Raw genomic sequence first — 25,161 nt, forward strand, 5'->3', positions numbered from 1 at the left:
ATTTGACCGCATGTGCCCCGAGCCATAAGCCTTCACAGGACTCAATGTAACAATCTCCCACTGGTCTATGTGCCAGAAACACACACACACACACACACGCACACGCACACACAAACACACACACACAACCGTAACATCACTTCACATCTGTTTTTGACATTAAAAACAGTGGCTGGCAGTGAGATGGCCTCCCATGTGTTTGTGCCATGTGTTCAGATTGGGGTCAGAGCTTGGACTGGGCTGAACCCCCAGCGTGCCCCTGGTGGGGGGGGGGGAACCCCCTCTGCCTGACCGCAACGTTGTGCTTCTAACCTTAGAGTTTGGGGGGTGTAGAGGGGGGGCGATCGGGGTGCACTTAGGAGAAGGGGCGGGAAGGTTGGGGTGTTCCCTGCCCAGAGTGATTCAGACCCAACTGGGAAGGCCGAAAGAGGGTGAGGTGAGAAGAATGGGAGGGGGGGGGGGGGGGCGTCGTTTTTATTCATTCATTCACACACACACACACATCCGGACTATTCTGATTTCAACACATAATGTCGCTCTCTCAAGGTCTCTCTCTATCGCAATCTCACACACACAAACACACACGCGTCAGCAAATGTATAAGCCCCCCCCCCCCACACACACGCATAGACACAGACACACACACACACGCGCGCGCACACACACTATGAATTTATTGAGAAAACAGCTCAAGGAACAAAGAGAAATAAAAAGGTGGAGCCCTGGAGAGACTGCACAGACCCAGACTGCAGCCGAATCAGAACCGGAGAGGAGCCGGGTGCGGGCCGGGTGCGGGGCGAGGCCGGGCCGGGTGCGGGGGCGAGGCCGGGCCGGCTGCAGGTCCGACTCGGCTACTTAGCAGGGGGATTTTGGTGTCCGAGAGAAGAGGAGGAAGAGCAGGGGGAAAGGAGGAGGAGGAGGAGGAGGAGGAGGAAGAGATCAGGAGAGGTACAGGACAGGAGGAGGAGAGGTAGAGCAGAGGAGTGGAGAAGAGGACGAGTGGAGGAGAGCGGATCATTTCTTGGCCTTGCCGGCCTTGGCCGAGTTCCTGGGCGGGGTTACGGGCCGGCCGGCCCCAAAGCCCCCTCCCCCGCTGTAGGAGAACAGCTTCTTATCGGCAGGCTTCAGAATCTGGGGAGGGAGGGGGGGGAGAGCAGGGGATCATTTACATTTACATTTAGTCATTTAGCAGACGCTTTTATCCAAAGCGACTTACATATGTGCGACTTACAAGGATGTATACACATTTTACCTTTACACTGATGGCACACTGCACATCAGGAGCAATTAGGGGTTCAGTGTCTTGCTCAAGGACGCTTCGATCATGGGTAAATACATTCAAACTTGTGCCAGCTCAGAAACACAGACAGCCACCGAAAGAGAACAAACTACTAATGGGGGATATATATTATTCTTTTTAAAAGGTTACTGTAGTTTGAGCTCAATGTCAATGGGATACACTGACACACTGATATTTATTTCGACTATCGTGTCCAGTTCTTTGAATGACCTTATGGTCACTGCCTTTGTCTCAGTGACGGGTATATGAACACACACACACACACACACACACACACACACACACACACACACACACACACACACACACACACACACACACACACACACACACACACACACACACACACACACACACACACACACACACACACACACCTGAAATGAGCACATGAGTGTCTCGTCCACGCTCATCATGGCTCCGGCGTTGTCAAACTCCCCGCAGTAGTTGGGGGCAGAGAAGAGTGTGACCAGCTGACGCTTGGCAAAGAACTCATAGCCGTCCTCCACCACCTGAGCAGCCAATAGGGAGACACCGTTATTGAGGAGCCAACCAGCCTTTGCCCAATGAAGTTACTTAAACATACTAAACATTTTGAAGAGTCCTGTCATTTCTCAATAACACACTGCAATGAATTACATGGCCACCAGAGGCCGCCATTTCCCACAGCAAAATCCTGCATTTTTACATTCTTACTCAAACTCAGATCATCATTATAAAAATATTACAATATCAAATCTTACTATTCACCACACATTTCAGGCCAACACTGAACTAAACTCAAACACACACAGTCAGGTTCACTGGGATCAGCAATGGGGTTAATGATGCCACTGATCACTCCTTGCCTAGTCAAGTCCAGCCCAGAGGCCAGTCTATCCTGGTCAATGTTTGGTTAATACTGGAGGTGTGTTCAGCAGTCAGTCCTGGTGGAGGTTATTTTTTGTGTTTTACACCCTAGTTGAGATGCGGTTTCTATTTGACTGTGTTTTGAAAGATCTTCCCTTCGGCAAACATGAGCCACGATGACAACATAGACGGCCTAAACAGGAGCAGGATACGCTGCAGACGTACAACACTTGACACCATGGGGTGGAGCCTGCGATGACATAAGCAGGAAGACGGTAGGATGCATAATAGTGCATTGCGATATCCCCCTCGAGTCATCACTTTTTCTTTAAGTCTTTATAAAAAAATCAGCCCAAACTAGTTTGGTCATATGCCTGCATCCACGTGTCTTCCACTGAAACAATGGGACTGTACGTGTGATATTGTGGTGACGGACATGTCATGTTCAGACATGTAAGCTAGGTCGCTTTACTGGAGTGAACAATAGCAATTGTATAACCTTCACGACCAAAGACCTTTAAAGGTGTGGTAGTACTTCACTCTTAACTCCACCAAGAGGGGGATTGGAGCACCTTAGTTATGCTCGAGCCCCCGGAGAGGTGGCTCAGTTATGCTCGAGGAGAGGAGGCACGTGGGCTCTCTGGATGATAAAGACTTGTCTCGTTAAGTTAGTTAGCGAACCAGCATTACATGTTAAAAGCCATGTTTTCACATTATGAGATGTAACGTTTTCTGATTTGAAATACATATTCAATTGTTAATGATGCTGAACATAGTGTAGCAACTAACGTATTATTAACAACAATCCTTTCGACATTCCAAATGTGCCCTTTCTCTCTAAACTCTCATCAGATGAACAAGTTAAGAGAACATTAAAGAATGAAACTTTCTAAGTCACAAAAGATTTCTACAACTCGTGCACGCATGCCCAATGTGGGTTGCTTTCAAATGACTTAACGAGTTTTGTGCGATTCATAATCCAAATAGTCAATTATTCATTTCAACAACCCATTATTCAACTATCAAAACAGTCTTTAGTTGCAGCGCTAGTTCCGATTCGGTGTTCTAGCTCTGCGCAATTAATCTAATCGCAGCGTCAGCCTGAGCGATTACATAACCACACAAGGCTGCGATTTAATTAAATAAAACTCGTGTGTGTGAACGTGACGACCCTATTCTCCGTTTGTGTGCAATCTGCTCATTATCTACGCCCATGACCATCAGTTGCTGTTAAGGCAGTGAGGCGTGTGCCGTGTGTGTTCTCATGAGTATCCGGTGTGCAGATCACAGAGCTGCACTGCGGAGGGAGTTTCACCTGCTCAGATTTAACCTCTGGGTTGACAAGGACAAGTCAGGGTCGACAAAGTCTGTTTAACTGTAACCACAACGGTGATTAAGATGTCTGTGGTACCAAAGAACTCTGTGGTACTTCACTGATGTTTCTGCATGTTCGCGTAAAAAGGGGGAGCATTTGCCAACGCAGGCCGAATCTTTGACCAATGGCTCATGTGCTGCTTTTTCCACTGGAGGGAATGCACTAATTTGTCTGTTGGCTTAAAGAGTTTAAATAAACCTTCACAACATGGCGGCCCAAAAGGCCAGGGAGGGTTGTTGGCAGTTGCACCGCCGTTAAGAGTACATTTGTAATTTGATACCGTTCTCTTTGTCCGCCCTCTAGGCTATGTTTTATATTTTGTCCAATATTTAATATGACTGATGTAAGGACACGTGTAATAGTCTAGCCAAGTATGGGAAAACAATTATGATAGTTTTATTATAGCAACGCATGGGGCTACAGTTCTGAAATGGACCCATTACTCACTGTTAATGAAGCAAGATCTACTCCCTTGGCTAACCGTATTAATGTAATACTATTGTGTTAAGGATATTCAAACAATCGCTTCAGAATAAATATAATGTTTTTGGATCACGTGGTAGGCTATGCATTAATAGTCCTTATTAATATTGGGTATATACTCCTATAATAGCCTACTTATGTGTTAATAGCAAAGCAGGAGAAAAAAGGCTGCGCTGTGAACCCGGAGGAGATCCAACTCCTGCCACCTCTTCCCAGGCAAAGGAAGTCAGCCATTGACAAACACGGGAAGTCGGGGCCAAGGAGAATTCAGTTATTTGACCCTGGTGGCAGCTTCAATGTTACAGGGCAACACCAATCAGTTTGATTGGCCGGTATATAAGAACAAATTAGATTCCATATAGGCCCAGATCTCAATCGTGTCTTATGTACAGTTGAAGGGGACACTACTAGGCGGCTCAAGCAAGTGATCACGGTGCCATTGATTTATCATATCGCAATATTGTCCACATTAATGGCAATATGACTAAGCAACTCATGCAGCCCTACTATGTTCTATTACCTCAATGGCTGTGCATGTGTGTTCACTTCCCCGTATCGGGTGAACTTAGCGGCGTCCAGCTTCTCCGATTGGCTGGATTGACCACTGACCTGGTGGGCACGGCAGATGAGATCCATGTCGTGCTTGTGCAGGAACTTGGCGACCACGTCTGCGCCGAAGGTGAAGGAGACGCCGCGGTCGTTCTCGCCCCAGCCCGTCACGTCCTTGTCGGGGTCGGCCCACAGCAGGTCGCACAGGAGCCCCTGGTCGGGCACGTCTGTGGGGCGCATCACGCGCCGAATCTGCTCCATGGACTGCAGGTCTGGAGACAAGCCTGAGGAGCACAGACAGAGGTCAAGACCGAGATAACACATGCGCATAAACAAGTGGAACGACACACACACACACACACACACACACACACACACAGGTGACAAGTCTGAGGAGGACAGAGGAGATTGAGTAAAGAAACACAGCTATGCACATACCAGAGGTTCACACACACACACACACACACACACACACACACACACGTATCAAACACAAAAATATTGAGCGAATAAAACAAAAAACGGTAATTGCAATATTTTTCAGCACATTATATCAATACAACTGTATTGTAATGTACGGGAAATGCATCGCAGAATCAAATCGCAATACTTGCTGTACCATGTTATGTAAAGAATTGAAATATGGAATAGTGGCCCAAATATCATGATATTATCATTAAGTCAGCTCTGTGATAACTCCCACCCCTGGAAAAGACACCCTTTCGATCAGCAAAACAAATCCTTTTACATTAAACAACTCAGTCAACAATTACTTTCTGGTCCTACATTCAACAAGGTTGTAAAACACGTACATTAATTTAAGTCTCCGGACAAGATTCTCCCCCCCCCCCCCAATCGGTTGTAGAAAAAAAAAACTCTCCGTACCATTTTCCAAACATTACTATGCCTGCCAGCAACTAACTGTCACAAAAGATTTCTTATGCTGACTCAACTCCATCAGAAAAGATGGCAAAAAAGAAAGAAGAAAAAAAGACAGCAAAACAACAGACATTATTACACATGTGGGGTGGGGGTTGGGGGGGGTGGACACGTGACTCCAAAGCTCCCACACGCTGATGAGGAACACACTCTAAGACGGGGAGCTTTGGAGTTAACACCACAAGGCCACTTAAACTACTAATGCTATGTTATTGTGAGGTCATATTGCCCAGGAAACACAACAAACATGGGCTTCTAAAGCATTACATAACCTTAGTTACACACACAGCAGCAACAGACCCAAATAGATAAGAGCCTTGAGGAGTCATGGGAACATGCATATTTGCAGAGCAGAGAGACAGCTCACACTAGCACATACAGGCCTTAAATCACACGCACACTAAGTTACAGCCTTGAATGAGGTCATCATAATACACACACCCCTTCAACACACACACACACACACACACACACACACAGTGGGACACAGGTTCAACAAACACAGAACAGGGGGCCAGTGCAGAAAGCTTCAGGACTGTGGCCCTGAAACTATAAACTAATTAAGCTGGAGTATGACCACTCAACAACTGTACATCTTGCTTAAGGCTATGCCTTTAATTATTCATTCAAACTACTTTACAACTGTATAACCGATGAATTCTGGGACTGTTTTTCTCCAATGAACGTGGAGGCGTGGAGTTTACACCCTTGGCACTTAGCAACAGTGGCCACATACCTCCATGGCAACAGAAGATCTTTTCATCAACAATGGCAGCGACAGGTAGGCAGTTGAAGCAGTCTGTGAACGTCTTCCACAGCTTGATGTTATACCGCCTTTTGCCTGGAGAGGGCAACAAAGAGCTCAAAAAACAAGCACAGCCAAATCATTCAATAAATGGGTTCAGTAAATGGCAGTATATCCCACATTCGAAGCAAAGACTAATTACCCGATTGCATATTTCTTAATGCACCACAATGGTAATACTATTGCAGTTGATACCGTTGTTAACAAAATGAACCTGTGCTCCAACCAACAAACTGCCAACAACGCTCTTCATGCAGGTGATTGGATGCCAATCAATGATCCCAGTCATGTAATGGAGAGGTATAATAAGGTGCTCTTTGTTACACCAAACACACTATTATAGTTATGCCAGATGCACCTGCCATTAAGCCATATAAATATAAGACTCCACAGCTGCATTCATGAGAGTGAGAATAATTACAGGAGATGTGGTGTTTGCATTTACATTTAGCAGACGCTTTTGTCCAAAGCGACGTACAAGGGAGAGAACAGTCAAGCTACGGGCATTAGAACCCTGGTGTAACAATAAATACTACTTTACATAAGAAATAATAATCTGTCTGTTTGGAGAGAGAGAGAATCTCTTGACTTACATTCATCATAAAAGCCATATATCCGGTTGATGGAGGCACACTCGTGATTGCCTCGCAGCAGAAAGAAATTCTCTGGGTACTTGACCTTGTAGGCCAAAAGCAGACAGATGGTCTCCAGGGACTGCTTGCCTCTGTCCACATAGTCGCCCAGGAACAGGTAGTTGCTCTCCGGGGGGAATCCACCGTACTCAAACAACCTCAACAGGTCGTGGTACTGACCATGAACATCACCTGGCGCAGGTACAAATAAATAAATAAAATAAACTCAGGTTAATGCATTACAGTTACAACTCCAAGAATCTTGACAAATGATCATTTCGCAACTCCTTCGTCATGCTCAACATCACGCTCCAATACGACGCCCCTCTGCAGGCCTAAACCAAAAACATTCTACACACCACTTCCATGTAGGCTACAGTCCGGCCAAAAAACCCGCAAAATGGAGCTTCGTTCAATAATTACCACAAATCTTTAGCGGTGCCTCGAGTTCCAGTAGAATGGGTTGACTGAGGAAGATCTCCCGGGATTTGAGGCACAGACCGCGGATCTCATTTTCCGTCAACTGTACGTTCTTTCCAGGCCTGGAACCCTTCACTGTAGAGGGGGAGGTAGCGAGAAAACATACAGCGTGATAAGGCGGTTGCATTCGAGAGCAGACGTGTATATCGAAGGTGGATGAGCATTTCGGTTGACCCATGGCTCGAAGTGTAGCTGTACGGTGACCAGATGAGAGTCCACACTCGAAATAACATGGTTCAAATATCCAGCGTTAGGTTAAACCTGGCAAAGTTATCATACTCGTGAACTAGACAGAGATGTAATTTCTGCTTCAAGGTAGCCTTGGTCCATGCCGTGAAGTTATACCTCTTCCCGCGACAGCAATTTGCCTCTCGTATCGCAGAAGTACACAGCACTTTCTCTCTTCGACAGAAATATTGGAATTACACTTACTTGCACATTTTGGCAACAGATATCTACCTAAATAACAGTTCAGTAGACTCTAACATTAACGTTAGTGTTAGCTAACGTTAACTAGCTTGCCATTCATTTACTCTATTCAAACTTTCATGCAACCCGAAAAAATGGTGGATGGCTTCATCCATCGGTGAAGGTGGGTATGCTACTATCTAGCCAACCCACTGATCTAAGTCGCTAGCGTAAACTTTTGCTTTGGGATGTGGCTTGCTAGCTATACATGCAGCCTATCTGGCTATTACAGGACTGGATACACGTTAGCTAATTAGCTACCCATATAGCAGAGGAGCTACCGCTATGTTGTTTGCTACAACTAGCTTCTAGACTGGTGTGGCCATCTTTGCCTTTCAACGTTACTCGAATAAGATATGCAAACACACTTCCAGCATAATATAAATTCAACCAGACTCACCTTCAAGGAGACGTTGTATAATTGAATCGATGTTTAATTTATCAGATTCGGCCATTGGGTTCTGTTAAAATGAGCCTTTTTTCGAAAATTTAAGTCAACACGGCGGAGTAAAAGAGAGGCTAGTCGCTAGCTAGCTAGTTAGCTAGCTAACACGGCGGGCTTAACTGCACAGCTATCACTACGGTAAATAGAAGATAACTATGCTAACATGCAAGGATGCAAGCAGAATATGGTAATAATAGACGCAATATCTGTGCTCCGAGACACCACTCTATAGTTGCTTTTGCTATAAACCCCAAATTAAATGTATATTTCTAAGTTTCAACGTTTCTCTTCCCGTCCCTCCAGAAACTAGCCAGAGGAAGCGGTTGTTGACCACGTAAGGAGGCGGGTAGAAGTGTTATTTCTCCACTTCATAGGCTGTTGAAAGCTCCTCCCAGGACTTGGTGAAACCGTTCTTTGCTTAAAGATTGGCTGTGACATATTTCAGTCACGAACTACAAGTTACAGCGAAAAGAGAACTGTAAATAATTAAAGTCCATTCATCTTAGGCGAGCAAAACATCATTACATAATTGAATCCGTTTGTCAATATAATTATGGTAACATAACTAACATAACATACATGGTCAATTTTACTGATAACAAATACAGCAACATGTAGGCCATTTCCTCGTTGTAAGAAAGCTTCATTGTAATTGTTGAAATAAAATGTGTTGCTTCCAGTGCAAGTGACCCACAGAGAAATTTCACACATTTAATCCCAGATTAAAAGCAATTCAAGGTCCGCAAATAAATACAAATCTATAAATGTGCGACGGTGACAGATTCTTTGTCACTCACGGAAGTGGCCAAATATGGAATTAGTGCGTTGCTATGACGCACTGTACATGTGACCATAGACATATATACATAGACACCAGAGATGTTATAAGTGAGCCTGCAAAGACTTTGGAGATACCAGAGGATTGAGGCCCACTGAGGCGGATATCTTTGAAGATACTTCATGACTATCCACTTCCTGCGGTTTTGTAAAACAAATCCCCCTTTCGGCAGACCAGATGAAGCCATTTTTGTATTCATTGTACTATGGGAAGTCATGGCAAGATTTCATACAATATGATAACTTCCTGTCCCTCTGTGGGTAGGTACACCCATATCGGGCACTCTGTTCATGACTCCACAAAGTCCCCTTCTGATTATGAACATCTTTGGGGTTTTTCAACTGTGAAGAAACGAGTTTAAATTTCAAGTGTTGCACCTTGCTGTCTGATGTCTGCTGGTCGGTTGCTTACGTACAATCGCTTGCTTGACAACAGATATCAGAACTAATAAGGAGCTCTTAAGGTCCTTAAAAATGCTGTGTGTGAAATTAATTAAATCCATTCAGAAAAAAAAATTGAGATTAGTTATTCAGTTAGACTCTAGAGCTAGCATGGAGTACGCTCCTTTTTTAACTGTCTATGAGTAGCAGAAACTAACGGTATATGACCAGTTACGTTAGTAACGTGATCTTGCTAGCATAATGCATTGTAAAAAACAGACACACCACGCCCTACATCCATATTATGAAAATATATCATAGAATGTATTTGATCCATACACAAGCTCTAAATATATATTGTATACTCCAAATCATTCGACTTTACCAACTATGATTCAGTCAGTTCAGGCACAGGGTTAAAACTTTGGGTCGCGACACGCCCCTTTACGCAGACCGGAACTGTCCCCCTTTGCTCTCATAGACATGCATTGCCATGAAGTACCTTGCTTCGCCTATCTAAACTCTTTGATGGCCTGTTTATTCGCTTTAAAGTAACATGTTTTTTTTAAACCAATGAAATATATTACCCTTTTCAATATATACTTTCACCATAATAACATCAGACCTACCGTGTCATGAAGTTGCTTCAGAAAGACATCGAGAAAGACAATGCCGGGTAAGTGACCGGGAGCGCATTATTTGGTTGGCTAGCCTGTTGATTACTAAGCTTGTTAGCAATCTTCTTTTCTTTCTCACATGATTCAGCTAAGGCTATCCTGGTGTGAGTTTCTAACTTTCCCTGCTGGCGTTGGATCGCACTTTGTCCACGTTGCCTTGAGTCAGGGCTGCCACCTGTTCATATGCAGTCTGCAGATATCCGCATACACAGCTGCTAGCTAAGTAGCTAGCTGTTAGCTTCACTGGAAACCAACAGATTATATAGCTAAATGATACCTCAGATATAAAAGCTCAGCTGTTATATGGTGGAGAGTATCATGTAACGTTAATCCAAAGGAGCAACGCATTCGCTCGATTTAACTGTGCAGAAAAAAATGCACATATGTTTACTGACGGCTGTTTTGATCACAGCTAGACATTTGTAATAGTTGTTAGATCGCGTTGTTGTCACTCATACGTCTATATGTGTGATGGGAATGTCCCAGTCAGGTGACCCTGATGCCGGAGGAGGCCGAGGACATGTGGCACACCTACAACCTGGTACAGGTGGGGGACAGCCTCAGAGCCTCCACCATCAGGTGCGTCATCTCTCTCTCTTCTCGTTTTTTTCTTACCATGTCTATTATTTCTGTTTAGCAGCTGTAACTTCTCTCTCTTCCATTCAAAGTTTGACAAGCTCAACTAACAGAAATCGACACAAAAACAAAGTCAATAGCCATATAACAGGCAGCGAACATACATAACAATACACAATATAACATGCAACTACCCTCCATTTCTGCCCGGTCCCTACTCCCTCCCACTTTCTAGTAGAGCTGAGGGTCTTGACAAAGCTGAGTAGTCTGTATCCCCAATAATGCTTTGCGTGCGTTCACCAATATAGGAAGGTGCAGACGGAGTCCTCCACAGGCAGTGTGGGTAGTTCCCGTGTCCGCACAACCCTGACAGTGTGCGTGGAAACCATCGACTTTGATTCCCAGGCATGCCAACTCCGCGTCAAGGGAACCAACCTCGTGGAAAACCAGTATGTCAAGGTTAGAAGATAAGATATCGCAGTGAGCAGCAGCAGCAGCGAAAAGAGTCTTAGTTATGACATTTTGACCCATTGAGTTTTGTTCAAACGGTGTGATGTAATTGTAGTGTGAATGATGAGTTCATATATTGATGTTTATAATTGTGTCTTGTAATTTTGGTGTGGAGTTGGCCAAGAACACTCTTATGTGATAACCCAAGCTCACAGAACTAACTTCTATAGGCGCTGTATGTGAATGGAATGTATGTATATTCTATGTATATATATGCTATGTATGTGGATGTTCTAACTGCAGTGTCTTCTTCCAGATGGGGGCCTATCACACCATTGAACTGGAGCCGAACAGGAAATTCACGCTGGCCAAAAAAATCTGGGACAGTGTGGTTCTGGATAGAATCGGTAAAGAGTCCTTAATTAATCGGTGTCATTAATCATGTCAGTTATGGCAGGATGCTTTTCCATGCTCATGACATCTTGTCAGTCTCACCATGTTTAATATTGTATTCTGTTTTGTGAGCATTTAGTCAGTGCATTTATTAATATTCACAGTTTGGACATGTGGTTGTAGTGAAGCACCTTTAACTATGTAACTCTATATATATATATCTATATATATATATCTATATATATATATATATATATGTTCTGTAGTTTTAAACATGCTTGTGTGTGTGTGTGTGTGTGTGTGTGTGTGTGTGTGTGTGTGTGTGTGTGTGTGTGTGTGTGTGTGTGTGTGTGTGTGTGTGTGTGTGTGTGTGTGTGTGTGTGTGTGTGTGTGTGTGTGTGTGTGTGTGTGTGTGTGTGTGTCAGAACAAGCATGTGACCCCACACAGAAGGCAGATGTGGCTGCCGTGGTGATGCAGGAAGGGCTGGCCAACATCGTCCTGGTTACCTCGGCGATGACCCTACTGAGGGCAAAGATCGAGGTAACCATCCCTCGCAAGCGGAGAGGCAGCTGTACCCAACACGAGAAGGTGAGGACCCCACGACTGATGTGGACAAATTAGTGGAAATACAGTTATAATGATATTGCTTACTATCAGCCATTATTATTGTTAATGACTGCACAGTGACTGTTGATCAACATCATCTATGTTACTACTTCATAGTTAATATTAGCCATCACCATTATTGATGATAACGATGACCGCACAGAATGCTCCATCCTGAGATTTTATCTCATGATGGGATGTAACTCATTTTCAACATTGAATATACATTGTAATCTCATGTTAATCTGTGATGTCGGCAAATGTAGAGATGTACCTCAAGATTCAATATGGTATTCATATCCTCTAAAACAAGTCTGTGAGTAACACCCTCTAATTGAATTAGGGTGGTTATGCATAGACATATACAGTATATGTCTATGTGGTTATGTGTATGCAGAGCTAGTTGAGTTCGATCTGTAAATGTTTTATAATATTTCCTCAGGCTTTAGAACGGTTCTATGAGGCAGTCATGCAAGGGATCCTACGACATATCAGCTTTGATGGTAAGAAACTCCGACCAATTTTTTTGGGGTTTCCTTGAGAACAACAAACATTTGGCAAACTATAAATAGGGAAACAACAAAATGCTATGAAAAAAAATGTGAGTGACACTCTTGACAAAGTTTCAGTTGTTACGTTGACAGTATAGTCTTGTTTTCTTAAATTGTGTTTCGTTTTTAAGGGACTAGAGTTTAAAGTAAAGTTGTGTGGGGGGGGGGGGGGGCCGGAAGTGTATCAGTCGTGAAGTGGGTGAGCAGTTTTGAGTTCACTTTTCCATGGGTTCCTTGGGTTTGAACTATTTCGAGGGAATCCAACTTTAAGCGTTCATCATCTCTTCTGCCCTGTGTCAGTGGTGAAGTGTGTGCTGATAGCCAGTCCGGGCTTCGTGAAGGACCAGTTCGTCAACTACCTGTTCAGGGAGGCCGTTCGCCAGGACAATAAACTTCTGCTGGAGAACCGGCCCAAGTTCGTGACCGTGCACTCTTCCTCTGGACACAAGTACTCACTGAAAGGTCAGACGCTAATTTAGAACCGGAAAGACAGAGAAATATTTTATAATATAAAAAAAGATTATATGCTATTGAAATGTTTATTGCCATGCTTATTTGTGTTGAACCCCTTCGGCATAAGAGGCCACTCAAATGCTTTGCACCCTGTGATCAACAGGGGAAAACAATATAAATGGAAATAGTATTATGAAAATGTCACGGGACTTAAAAGCATTTTCATTCAGAGAAGGTCAGGTGTCACATAATCGTAGGTAGAGCAGGTGGTTGCACTCTACTTCAACCTTATGTCATTAGACTGACATAACCATATCCTATCACAAGGTGCCATGACATTGTTTATGACAGTCTCTGTTACCATGGTTACTACTCCTGTCGTGACACCTCTCATGATGGCTTCTCATGATGTCACATGTTAATAGACTTTCAGACATTATGAGAAGTAATCAGAATCAGAATCATCTTTATTGGCCAAGTACATTTCCACATACAAGGAATTTTTCCTGGGTTTAATTGCTCTCAATGTACTTAAACTGAAAAATATGCATGCAACAGTTCAGGATAATAAATAAATATAATATACAGTTTAATAATAAAATATAATAATCTCACTCTTATATCACAGTTGGTGATCTGACAGTGGAATCAAACTGTTATTAATATGCATGACTGTGCATAGCGTCTGTCATAAGGTGTTGTTTATCACAGCATGGATGTATAAGTGTTATTGAACATATGATCCCATTCCCATCACACCTGTCCAGTTCAAATAATGACCCTCCAGAGCTCGTTAATGACTAACGATATTCTTGAGAACACACAAGGGAATTCACTCATAAAGTGCCAACTTGCATATTAGTGGAAATATATATTACAAGTAGTGCGCATAAAAACAAAATTTGTTTGTGTACTCCAAACAGAAATTCTGTCAGATCCCACGTTGACAAGTCGCCTGTCTGACACAAAGGTGAGTGTTTCTGGCTATAACCCCTGCATCTGTCTGCCAAGGACTTGTCTTGTGTGGACTGAGGCCTTCATTGGCACAGATCTCAATGTTTGTGAACTGCTGAGAGTAAGTGAAAAAGCCAGTGCACAGTTAACAAAGGGGCACATTGTTAAAGGTTCTCTATAGGCAAAGGACCTGAGTGTGGTTTTGTCTTGTTAAAGGTTCTCTATAGGCAAAGGACCTGAGTGTGGTTTTGTCTTGTTAAAGGTTCTCTATAGGCAAAGGACCTGAGTGTGGTTTTGTCTTGTTAAAGGTTCTCTATAGGCAAAGGACCTGAGTGTGGTTTTGTCTTGTGCAGGCCGCAGGCGAGGTGAAAGCTTTGGAGGACTTCTACAAGATGCTGCAACACGAACCAGACAGAGCCTTCTACGGGTCAGGAAGTCCTTTCTTTCTATCCATCCATCCATCCATCTATGTATCTATCCATCCATCCATCCATCCTGTCTTCTGCTTATCTGTTGCTTATTTGTGAGCATAGTTTAATTGGTTGGCCAACCCACCTGTTCATTCCCCTGTCTTTACACCTGTCGAACAAAATAAACCAACCCCCTCCATCACCCACATATTTGTCAGCGGAGCAGTGAGCATCCACTCTGCCCGTGGGTTGAATGTGTTCTGTTAAAAGTGTGTGTGTGTGTGTGTGTGTGTGTGTTGTTGTAGTAGATTGACTTATGTTTATGTGTGTATATGTCTTGTTACTTGTAGGCTAGGTCACGTTGAGAAGGCAAGCGAGGCCTTGGCCATTGACATTCTGCTCATCAGCGATCAGCTTTTCAGGTATGAATTCAGCACCCGAACAACAAACAGCTCCGCTCTGCAGTGTGTGTGAGAGTGTGTGTGTGTGAGAGTGTGAGAGTGTGAGTGTGTGACTGTGACTGTGTCTGTGTGTGTGTATAGTTTAGTTGATGTGAGACTCGAGAGATTGGCACTGTTTTCCATGTGTACAGCACAGTGTTGGTGGGGTGACCTTCAGCTTGAGAATGGTCCTACTGGAACAGTTTAGCTTGCCACTTTTCTGCCTGCTTGTTTATTTTTTCTAGTGCATATGGTAACTGTGTGTGTTTGTGTGTGTGTGTGTGTGTGTGTGTGTGTGTGTGTGTGTGTGTGTACCTGTGCCTGTCTGCGTGTGTGTGTGTTTATATTCTGGACTTCCTGTTTCCCGCAGACACCAGGAAGTGGCGACACGCAGCAGATACGTGCGGCTGGTGGACAGCGTGCGAGACAATGGTGGGAACGTCAGGTACGACGAGAGAGGAAGGGCACCGAGGGGGGAACATGGAACATCCCCCTGATCAAACCTGTTCTCTAAACCTTGTTTTCTACTTCAACACTGGAAGAACCATTCAGGACAAAAAAACCACTCTGTAGCCTTAAAGAGAACCTATCTTCTGCTGTTCCTCGACTCTAAAACCACTCTGTAGCCTTAAAGAGAACCTATCTTCTGCTGTTCCTCGACTCTAAAACCACTCTGTAGCCTTAAAGAGAACATATCTTCTGCTGTTCCTCGACTCTAAAACCACTCTGTAGCCTTAAAGAGAACCTATCTTCTGCTGTTCCTGCACTCTAAAACCACTCTGTAGCCTTAAAGAGAACATATCTTCTGCTGTTCCTCGACTCTAAAACCATTTTTACAACTGTACTGTGTGATGAAGTTATAGGGAACAAAACAAGTTGATTTAACAAAAAAGAGGAAGCTGAGGAAAAGCATGGTAAAAGATGTCCTCTAATCTCACATGTTGTCCTCTGTGCAGGGTGTTTTAAAAGCATGGTAAAAGATGTCCACTAATCTCACATGTTGTCCTCTGTGCAGGGTGTTTTAAAAGCATGGTAAAAGATGTCCACTAATCTCACATGTTGTCCTCTGTGCAGGGTGTTTTAAAAGCATGGTAAAAGATGTCCACTAATCTCACATGTGGTCCTCTGTGCAGGGTGTTTTAAAAGCATGGTAAAAGATGTCCACTAATCTCACATGTTGTCCTCTGTGCAGGGTGTTTTAAAAGCATGGTAAAAGATGTCCACTAATCTCACATGTTGTCCTCTCTCTGCAGGGTGTTTTCCAGCCTTCATGTCTCTGGAGACCGTAAGTGAATTCAGGCGTTTTATACTTTTATACAACACTGAAGATGAACGTGTCCTTGATGTAAAAGCAAATATTTCTCCTCTGTTCATGATTAAGAGTCAGTCTTGAATGTAGTAAGTAAGTAAAATCCTGAACAAACAGTGGCTCTCCAAGACCTGGGCCTGCAGGCTTCATCATCATTATTTATTCAGGGAGAATTGACTGAGCACAGGGCTCTTTTGCAGCAATGCCCTGATTGAGGCTACATAATACAGAAGAACAATAAATAAACAAACCATAACAAAACCAAACAGACAACTTGGATGGCTAGACCATAGAGATAGAATACAAAGAACAACAATGATGGCTTGACCATAGAGATAGAATACAAAGAACAGCAATGATGGCTTGACCATAGAGATAGAATACATAGAACAGCAACGATGGCTTGACCATAGAGATAGAATACAAAGAACAGCAACGATGGCTTGACCATAGAGATAGAATACAAAGAACAGCAACGATGGCTTGACCATAGAGATAGAATACAAAGAACAGCAACGATGGCTTGACCATAGAGATAGAATGCAATGAACAGCAATGATGGCTTGACCATAGAGATAGAATACAAAGAACAGCAATGATGGCTTGACCATAGAGATAGAATACAAAGAACAGCAACGATGGCTTGACCATAGAGATAGAATACAAAGAACAGCAATGATGGCTTGACCATAGAGATAGAATGCAATGAACAGCAATGATGGCTTGACCATAGAGATAGAATACAAAGAACAGCAATGATGGCTTGACCATAGAGATAGAATACAAAGAACAGCAATGATGGCTTGACCATAGAGATAGAATACAAAGAACAGCAATGATGGCTTGACCATAGAGATAGAATACAAAGAACAGCAATGATGGCTTGACCATAGAGATAGAATACAAAGAACAGCAATGATGGCTTGACCATAGAGATAGAATGCAAAGAACAGCAATGATGGCTTGACCATAGAGATAGAATGCAAAGAACAACAATGATGGCTTGACCATAGAGATAGAATGCAAAGAACAGCAATGATGGCTTGACCATAGAGATAGAATACAATGTATGCAATTTCTATCTCTATGTGTCTGTCCCTCTCCCTTTCTTATTCTGTTCTTTCTCCATCTCCTTTCCTCTCTGTCCATCTCTCTCTCTCTCTCTCTCTCTCTCAGAACTGAATCAGTTGAGTGGGGTGGCGGCCATCTTGCGGTTCCCTATCGCTGACATGTCAGAAGGTGAGGAAGAGGATAGCAGCTCTGATGAAGAGTGATGTCTCAGCACCGCTCCCTCGTCTCCACGCCCCGGCATGACAAACAGGACCGACAGAACAGGACAGACGAAACAGGACAGACGAAACAGGACAGACGAAACAGGACAGACAAAACAGGACAGACAAAACAGGCAGACGAAAAGAAAACAAGGAAGAATTGACTCATGCGCTCTCTCACACTCACACTTACGCTCTCACTCACTCACTCACACACACACACACACACACACACACACACACATATATACATTACACTCTCTACTGCATGTAACCTTGTTCATGCTTTGAATAGCACTAAAATTGTACCTTTGCATGGTTCTGGAATCTTCAGCAAGTTCCTTGAAATGGTTCCGGAACGTTCCGTCTCGGAGGTTCTATTTCCATCTCCGCCTCCGGGGCAGATCACTGCTGTTTGGGTCAAGGTTGCAGACAATACAGAGTGTGATCAGAATGACTGTTTAGGCAAAACACAAACATACAGACACACACACACACATGAACACACATTTGTGTACATTTACCTACATACATACATACATACATACATTCATTCATTCTCTATCTAACACACACCGGTGATACTTTGGGTGCTTGTTTGGGGAAACACTGGTGCAGAATGGTTACTGGGGTAATACGCTGTGGACACACCCGCAGGCGTGACACACTCACACCCGCAGGCGTGACACACTCACACTCGCAGTCGTGTCACACTCACACTCGCAGGCGTGACGAACTCACACTCGCAGGCGTGACACAGCACAGCTCAAAGGGTTATCAAAGGTCATCAAACACAGAAATCTGTCAGACGCCTCAGGAGAAACATGATTAGCTTCTTGTGTTAGCTTAACGTGCAGCTCTGCACACACAGGAACATGATTAGCTTCTTGTGTTAGCTTCACGTGCAGCTCTGCACACACAGGCACAGGTCATGAATGGAACGGTAGTGCAGCCTTTGGTGTCAACTGACACGCACGCCGTCAGGAGGGATGAAGCAGGTCAAGCACGGCACTGGCCAGTTTTTCATCCTCTCTGTTTAAGTGCCAAATTGGAGGAAAGATAAGAAAACCCAAATGAAATGGATACCACTTCCAACCGCCGTGGCAGATGACATTAATGTAATTAACACCCTGAAACGGCGCTGAAACATGTAGCGTACATTTCATTCTGATTGTATATATGAAAATATTTTGCAATTAAACAACATAGCAGTTTGAGCATTGAGCATACCTGCATCTTGTCGTTCTTTGTAAGTGTTATAACTGGATCGTTGTCATTCTCACACATACCAACATGCAGGATAACATTTCCAGCTGCAATACGACAGGACTAATAAATGTATAACAACTGGAATCTGCAGAACCCCGCATCAATCACTTCACTGTTTAGTCATTCAGCTACAAATGTCACTGAAAGGATCCTGGGAATTGTAGTTTCCAGTTTGGTGGAATGATGACCATGAGATACTGGTTGGTTAAAACATATCTTTGTTTATTGCACCAGTATTGAATAGAGACTACATGACTTGATAAAACCTACTGCATGTATACTGAGCCAAGAGTACGCCTCTTGGAAACATGTTTGAGGGTGGAAGGATCCGCTAAGCAAGATTTCAGAAATAAATCTTCAAAATCTGAAACTGATCAGTTTAAAAATGGCAGATTTAGGTTTCCCTTCAGGCAGTTGTCTGGATACCTGTAGAGTCTGACCTTTGGCCCCTCAGGCAACCCCAACCACCACGTGAAGAAACCTCACAAATGGGTACAAATAACCTTCAGCTTCAGACCATAACAGTCAGTGTCAAGCAGTCCATCTTTTTAAAATTCAAGTATAAGTAGTTAAAATATGCCACTTGACAGTAGTGCTTTACTGCCATAGGGGCATCATTGTCAAAACTGCATAGCGTTCACATTATTTGGTTAGAAACCTCATAGGCTTTTCTGGCCTTGTTTCCAGGTAGTGCAAGCTCATGGCAAAGGTCATAGTTCACCACCTCACAGACTATCATATCACTCAAACAAAGAAGACACCCGGCAAAATAGTTCATCACTAAGTAGGGCTGGCCGATGTGACCTAAAATAAACATCACGCTAACTTCCATAAATCCATGATAATCTCTGTTGTATTGTAACTTTGAAAAAGCTACTCTTATAAGTGCCTTTGAGACAATAAGCATCTGGCAAATCTCAAGATAAAAGACAAGTTTTCTCAACGGTCTATTCCCACACAACAGAGCTTACTTACTGTCTGTCAGGTTTACAGCTACTGAGCACATTCTTTATCTATCCTGTAAAAATGCTGTTTAAATCCTGTTGCTTTCATGTTGTCATTGCTCAATATCAGTACCAGTAAAATCTTCTCAGAGGGTGTGGAGTATACATTTTGTAATCACCCCCCCCCCATTATTTCCCAAGCCACTGGTATTCCTCCTAGTGGTCACCTGTCTTTTTTATATAATATTTCTCCTTGGTTCATGATTAAGAGTCAGTCTTCAATGGAGTAAAATCCTGAACAAACAGTGGCTCTCCAAGACCTGGGCCTGCAGGCTTGGATGGCTAGACCATAGAGATAGAATACAAAGAACAGCGACTATGGCCTGACCATAGAGATAGAATACATAGAACCGCAACGATGGCTTGACCATAGAGATAGAATACATAGAACAGCAAAAAGCACCAGGTGTTTGTCTTCCACTTTGCTGTCGATATCATTCAACCCTGTTATGAGCATGTGAATGCATATTACACCCATTATTAACAAAATAATTATATTACACCCGTTATTAACAAAATAATAATTTTACACCTGTTATTAACAAAATAATACCCGTTGTTGACAAATTACACAATAAACGAACTTATTCAAGCACATCCTTAAGCCCTTGTCTTTTGAGGACTTTTTCTTCGACACCAGACCTCATTCCGGGCACCTTGTATTCATTGTCAGTATTGTAAATAAGAATGAATGTATGTAGAGTAGGAATCTACGGATTCTATTTCTGTGCTGGCTGGTTTCCTGAGGCGGTTCCTGGTTAACTCCGGTGGTTCCCGGTTCACTCCGGTGGTTCCTGGTTCACTCCGGTGGTTCCTGGTTCACTCCGGTGGTTCCTGGTTAACTCCGGTGGTTCCCGGTTCACTCCGGGGGGCACTGGAAGTTGCGTAGCCACACGAGGTCCTCGATCATGCCCCAGTGGAGGTAGACGATGGACAGGGCCACCAGCATGTGCATGATCTGGTGGCTGTTGAGCCAGTAGTCAAACCTGCCCGGGCTCATCCGCTCCGGCATCCGCGTCACGTTCACCAGCCCGCCCAGCACCGCCAGCGAATCCATCACGGCGTAGAAGTACATGGAGGTGGGACTTCCTGTCCCGGGGCCGTTCCAGCGCAGGAGGTAGAGGAAGAGGCGGAAGACGGCCTGCCAGAAGAAGGCCTGGAGGCGGCGCATGTTGCTGCGCGCCGTGACGGCCGAGTACACGCCGTAGAGCGAGAGCGAGGAGTACGCCAGAAGGGCGACGCGGCGGGCATCGGGGTAGCACAGCAGTGTGATGTGGATGATTGGCAGGGCTCCTGGGAGGGGGGGAGGGGGAGAGAACAGGATGACAAGGAGAGAGGGGGATGTAAAAAAGGAGGGAGAGGGAGAGAATGGCAGTAAAAAAAAAACAACGTTAATTGAAAGTGAAAGACAGAGAAAGGGGAGACAGGACAGAGGACAAAAGAGAAAAAGAGGAAGAAAGAGAGAGGTCACCCCCAACACACACACACAGTCTCTAACACCCACACACACCCCCAACACACACACTCTCTAACACCCACACACAAACCCACACACACACACACGTCTCACCCAGGGTGTTGACGAGGCACACTCCGAACATGTCGAGCGAGAGCAGGGTGTCGTAGATGACCTCGCCCCCCTCGTGGTTCATGAAGAGGTGGTAGAGCACGGAGCCCACGGTGGGGGAGAGGCAGGCCAGGTAGTGCAGCACACAGATCCAGCCAGCGTCCCTCTGGGTCCACGGAATGTTCAGAGGCAGCAGCAGCAGGAAGCAGAAGAAAGGGATGGCTGGAGGAGGGGAGACGAGGAAGAGGAAGGGGATGAGAGGAGACGAGAGGAGGAAGAGGAGGAAGAGGATGAGAGGAGAGGAGAAATTAAGGGAATATTAGGACAGGAGAGAGAAGAGAAGGATGAAGAGGAAACAAGAGGAGAGGAGAAGAGAAATGAGGGGAATGATAGGACAGGAGAGAGAAGAGAAGGATGAAAAGGAAACAAGAGGAGAGGAGAAGAGAAAAGAGGGAAATTATAGGACAGGAGAGAGAAGAGAAGGATGAAGAGGAAAGAAGAGGAAAGGGAAGAGGATAGGGGTAATACATCCAGGGAAAGGGCAGGATGGCAGAGACATGAGGAAGTGAGGGGAGGAGAAGAAACAGGAGGGATGCATGGGCATTAAAGGGAGGAGAAGAAACAGGAGGGATGCATGGGCATTAAAGGGAGGAGAAGAAACAGGTAGACACTTACTTGTTGCTTTGACTCTGTCAGCTAGTGTTTTCAATTGTATTGCATCATTAACGATGGCATTATCTTCAGGCGCTTTACAAGAACCAAGGCCGAGCGCTTGGTTATCTAAAGTTGTCGTTTTAAAGTTCATTTTTACAAAGTGTTGCAGTGTCACACTGGCTTATTTGGTTTGAGGTATAAGATGCTAGACTAGATGGCTGTATTGCTCGTCCTCTGTCAAGTGTCCGTCTAATTATGTATGGTCACTCAATTCATGGTTCTATGTGAATAATGCGGAGAGTGATTTTACAGAAGAAGACACGCTGACTGCTGCACTCTGTGATGCTACATGACTGCCATATACCTCAGAGCCCAATAAAAACATCACATTATAGTTCATGTGAATGTGGTCACTATGTGCGTTTCGCAGTGTCGTCTCTTGAGCTAGGCGGATGTAGGTAGGGGGTTGCCTTAATCACACTCTGCCGTTGTTATGCTTTGTAAGACTGTTAAAATGCTATTAACGGCGTTAACGGTCTTAGCAGGGTAAGCACGGTTGAGGAGTCGCACACTATCAGTTCAAGGGCGGAAGTATCAGCCAGGCGCCTATGGTTAACGTAATTTGTATTACAGAGGAAAGGTTTGTAGGTCTACTATCCAAGACTACAGAATAAAAAACAACGGTCTAGATACAGTGAGGTAAAATGGTTTAAGAATGTTAGGCTTATGTCCATGATCTAAGACTACCAGAGGAGAAAATATGGTTGCAATGCCAATATTGCAAGCCCTTTAAGATGATTTATCCTGATCAATGATCTTAGAAATTGCTGACAGGTCAGTAATTGCTAAGCAATTACAGGTCTATTTAAAGACATCACCCCACTCCAAACGCCACCTAAGGACGCCGCTTCCCTGACCCGATTATGTTAATCTCACAAACACCCTGTAGGGCCATTAGTGGAGAGTGAAAAGTGTACATGTTGTAGGTTACCATAAACTGTCGTTAGTGAGAGTTGACCCTTACCATGGCCGGGTCAAGGAGGTTTTACGGAATCGGTAAAATGACAAGATTTCTCTATTCTCTAGGCCTACTCTCTTTTAGGCAGTTGCTGAAAGGTCCCGTCGCAGAAGAGATGATTTGACGGGCTAATCTGGAAGTATTTAGCGCAGGCATATCCTGGGCTACACAAAACTATTTCTAGATGTTCAACTATACCCGGAGTAAAACACCAGAGACCTACAGAATATGCATGACATTGTCTCTAGTGTGCAAAATAATGTGCATTTTTATTTTATTAGCAATTATCATGGAATTTGCAACTATGGTTAGGCTACTTTCTGCAAAGGAGTGGATGGCTTACCATGCGTGTATATGTTCCCAAGCTCATTGTGCAGGTAGAACAGACTGTGGAGGCATTCTTTCACAGTGGAGATGGGACGGTAACCGGTCAGAACAAAGTCATTAAACTGCAGGTGAGGAGGCGAGCTCTTGAAGTCGGTCAGTTTGGGTTTTTTAATGAAAGCCATGGTACACTATTAGATAAATTCAATGCTGCGCTCGCCTCCCCCGTTCCTTCTGAAGATGTTAAGTCAACTTTCCATCAACATGTTCGCCAGTGTAGCCTGTTAACAATTCTAATTCTAATAGACTAGCAATCGTCTAATTCTAAACCGGTCCGCTAAAACATTGTCTGCTCCTTTTGTGAAGGGCCCGTGCCACCGATCGTCCATCATCCCCCGGGATCCTGAGCAGACACCTGAGCAGCTTGCGGGACTCCGTTAGCTGCACCTGTGTCCAATCACTGCGCGCGATTTACATCTCAGCAGGCGGCCAATACCAGCATCCTGTTGGATTACCGTCACAGCCTCGAGCCAAGGCGAAATTGCATTACATGCAGAGGCGCATAGGTAAAACTTCTGAAGTAAAACTAAATTTAACGAATTAACAAACTCAAATATTTAAACCGTTGAAATTGATAGTGAATTAAAAACCTCAAATATTAAAACCGTTAATAAAGAGAGCAAGCAATCAGTGCGCCATCACATTGTCACGGGAGAAAGAAACTTTGATCAACAATGTTTATGGTTTAAAGTTTTTTATTAAATCAAAAGTGTCTAAAAATCATACAGGTGCTTGCCACAGGAAGTATAACACAGCTTTCTCACGCAAATAAATGTATCTGTCTGGACTATACAGTGCCTTGCGCTGCGCAATGTTCTACGCAACATGCGCTTTCAGGTAAATTCAATAGAATGTGGAGTTGAATATCTTTCTTCTGTCTATTCTTACAACAGCTTGATTGTCAACATTTCTTAACAGAGCAGTTTTCTATTTATGAAGCATGAGAAATGAAGTGATACGATTAACATGAAAAACACAAAGGTCTCCAAAACACCTCAGCTGAAAGACAAACTTTATGCACTTTAAAAACAACCGGTCTAAACTCAGCATTTGACAGAAAAGACTCTTAAGCATTTGTTTACAAGGGATATGGACAATAATACAAAAGTATGGTCAATTACAGTCATAAAAACTAGATGTAATTAATACAAAATATACAACAATCATGACAACAGAAACACAAACATATCAAGTAAAAGATACATATTTATTCTTTGTGGTTCCCCTCTGCTTAATTACCCTGTACGGACAGAAAAGGAAGGAAGTAGTGGATTAAAAAAAAGAGAAGTTCAACGGGGAAGTACCCAGCCCTTAAAGAATGCTATTATGAATGCTTATTGAATTGTTTGGTAGGTTGTAAACAAAACAAGTCCCAATGTGTTTCCGTGTCAAGTGGATGCTCACCTTGGTAACCATTACTAAAGAATCCATTCAGGTCATATTTGGGTTCTTTGCCTCCTGAAGACACAATACAACAGTTCAACATGAGTTCATGGACGTTCATCACAACAGTTCAACATGAGTTCAACAGGTACAGTTCAACAGGTACATACTGGTGATTACACTCAATTGACGGTGTCTGAAATACACTGACTGAATACAATAACACTATAAAACCACTGCACTCTCAA

The 25,161-nt window shown here is 43.8% G+C and overlaps 3 protein-coding genes across 3 annotated transcripts; 1 reads left to right on the forward strand and 2 right to left on the reverse strand.

Moving 5' to 3' along the window:
- Window positions 1-657: 657 nt before the first annotated feature.
- On the reverse strand, window positions 658-8,684 carry LOC105894037 (serine/threonine-protein phosphatase alpha-2 isoform-like). Its single transcript, XM_012820513.3, has 7 exons — window positions 8,281-8,684; window positions 7,356-7,487; window positions 6,894-7,124; window positions 6,232-6,336; window positions 4,617-4,840; window positions 1,678-1,812; window positions 658-1,131 (listed from the first exon to the last, which is right to left on the reverse strand). Exons 1-7 carry the CDS (start codon window positions 8,333-8,335, stop codon window positions 1,015-1,017), a joined length of 999 nt encoding a protein of 332 aa, XP_012675967.1. The 5' UTR covers window positions 8,336-8,684; the 3' UTR covers window positions 658-1,014.
- A 1,406-nt stretch (window positions 8,685-10,090) lies between these two features.
- Window positions 10,091-17,728, forward strand: LOC105894036 (pelota mRNA surveillance and ribosome rescue factor). Its single transcript, XM_012820512.3, has 13 exons — window positions 10,091-10,219; window positions 10,707-10,799; window positions 11,105-11,255; window positions 11,563-11,653; window positions 12,065-12,228; window positions 12,689-12,749; window positions 13,098-13,259; window positions 14,174-14,220; window positions 14,558-14,631; window positions 14,965-15,036; window positions 15,425-15,499; window positions 16,308-16,339; window positions 17,540-17,728. Exons 1-13 carry the CDS (start codon window positions 10,179-10,181, stop codon window positions 17,635-17,637), a joined length of 1,161 nt encoding a protein of 386 aa, XP_012675966.1. The 5' UTR covers window positions 10,091-10,178; the 3' UTR covers window positions 17,638-17,728.
- A 2,541-nt stretch (window positions 17,729-20,269) lies between these two features.
- On the reverse strand, window positions 20,270-23,704 carry LOC122128674 (progestin and adipoQ receptor family member 4-like). The gene is made up of 3 exons (XM_042703160.1): window positions 23,490-23,704; window positions 21,478-21,696; window positions 20,270-21,200 (listed from the first exon to the last, which is right to left on the reverse strand). Exons 1-3 carry the CDS (start codon window positions 23,653-23,655, stop codon window positions 20,767-20,769), a joined length of 819 nt encoding a protein of 272 aa, XP_042559094.1. The 5' UTR covers window positions 23,656-23,704; the 3' UTR covers window positions 20,270-20,766.
- Window positions 23,705-25,161: the final 1,457 nt, after the last annotated feature.

The sequence above is a fragment of the Clupea harengus genome, chromosome 23 (genome assembly GCF_900700415.2).
Source record: "Clupea harengus chromosome 23, Ch_v2.0.2, whole genome shotgun sequence".
Taxonomy (NCBI): Eukaryota; Metazoa; Chordata; class Actinopteri; order Clupeiformes; family Clupeidae; genus Clupea; species Clupea harengus.

What these genes read in the sequence shown, in the direction of transcription:
- LOC105894037 (XM_012820513.3), bottom strand. Translation starts at nt 8,335, where the DNA reads ATGGCCGAATCTGATAAATTAAACATCGATTCAATTATACAACGTCTC. An exon ending in TCATCTGCCGTGCCCACCAG is followed by an intron (nt 1,813 to 4,616) that starts GTCAGTGGTCAA and finishes TTGGCTGCTCAG; the next exon opens with GTGGTGGAGGACGGCTATGA. An exon ending in CACTCATGTGCTCATTTCAG is followed by an intron (nt 1,132 to 1,677) that starts GTGTGTGTGTGT and finishes CTCCCTCCCCAG; the next exon opens with ATTCTGAAGCCTGCCGATAA.
- LOC105894036 (XM_012820512.3), top strand. Translation starts at nt 10,179, where the DNA reads ATGAAGTTGCTTCAGAAAGACATCGAGAAAGACAATGCCGG. An exon ending in TGTGGTTCTGGATAGAATCG is followed by an intron (nt 11,654 to 12,064) that starts GTAAAGAGTCCT and finishes TGTGTGTGTCAG; the next exon opens with AACAAGCATGTGACCCCACA. An exon ending in CCAGACAGAGCCTTCTACGG is followed by an intron (nt 14,632 to 14,964) that starts GTCAGGAAGTCC and finishes TGTTACTTGTAG; the next exon opens with GCTAGGTCACGTTGAGAAGG.
- LOC122128674 (XM_042703160.1), bottom strand. Translation starts at nt 23,655, where the DNA reads ATGGCTTTCATTAAAAAACCCAAACTGACCGACTTCAAGAGCTCGCCT. An exon ending in TGGGAACATATACACGCATG is followed by an intron (nt 21,697 to 23,489) that starts GTAAGCCATCCA and finishes CCCCTCCTCCAG; the next exon opens with CCATCCCTTTCTTCTGCTTC. An exon ending in GTGCCTCGTCAACACCCTGG is followed by an intron (nt 21,201 to 21,477) that starts GTGAGACGTGTG and finishes CCCCCCTCCCAG; the next exon opens with GAGCCCTGCCAATCATCCAC.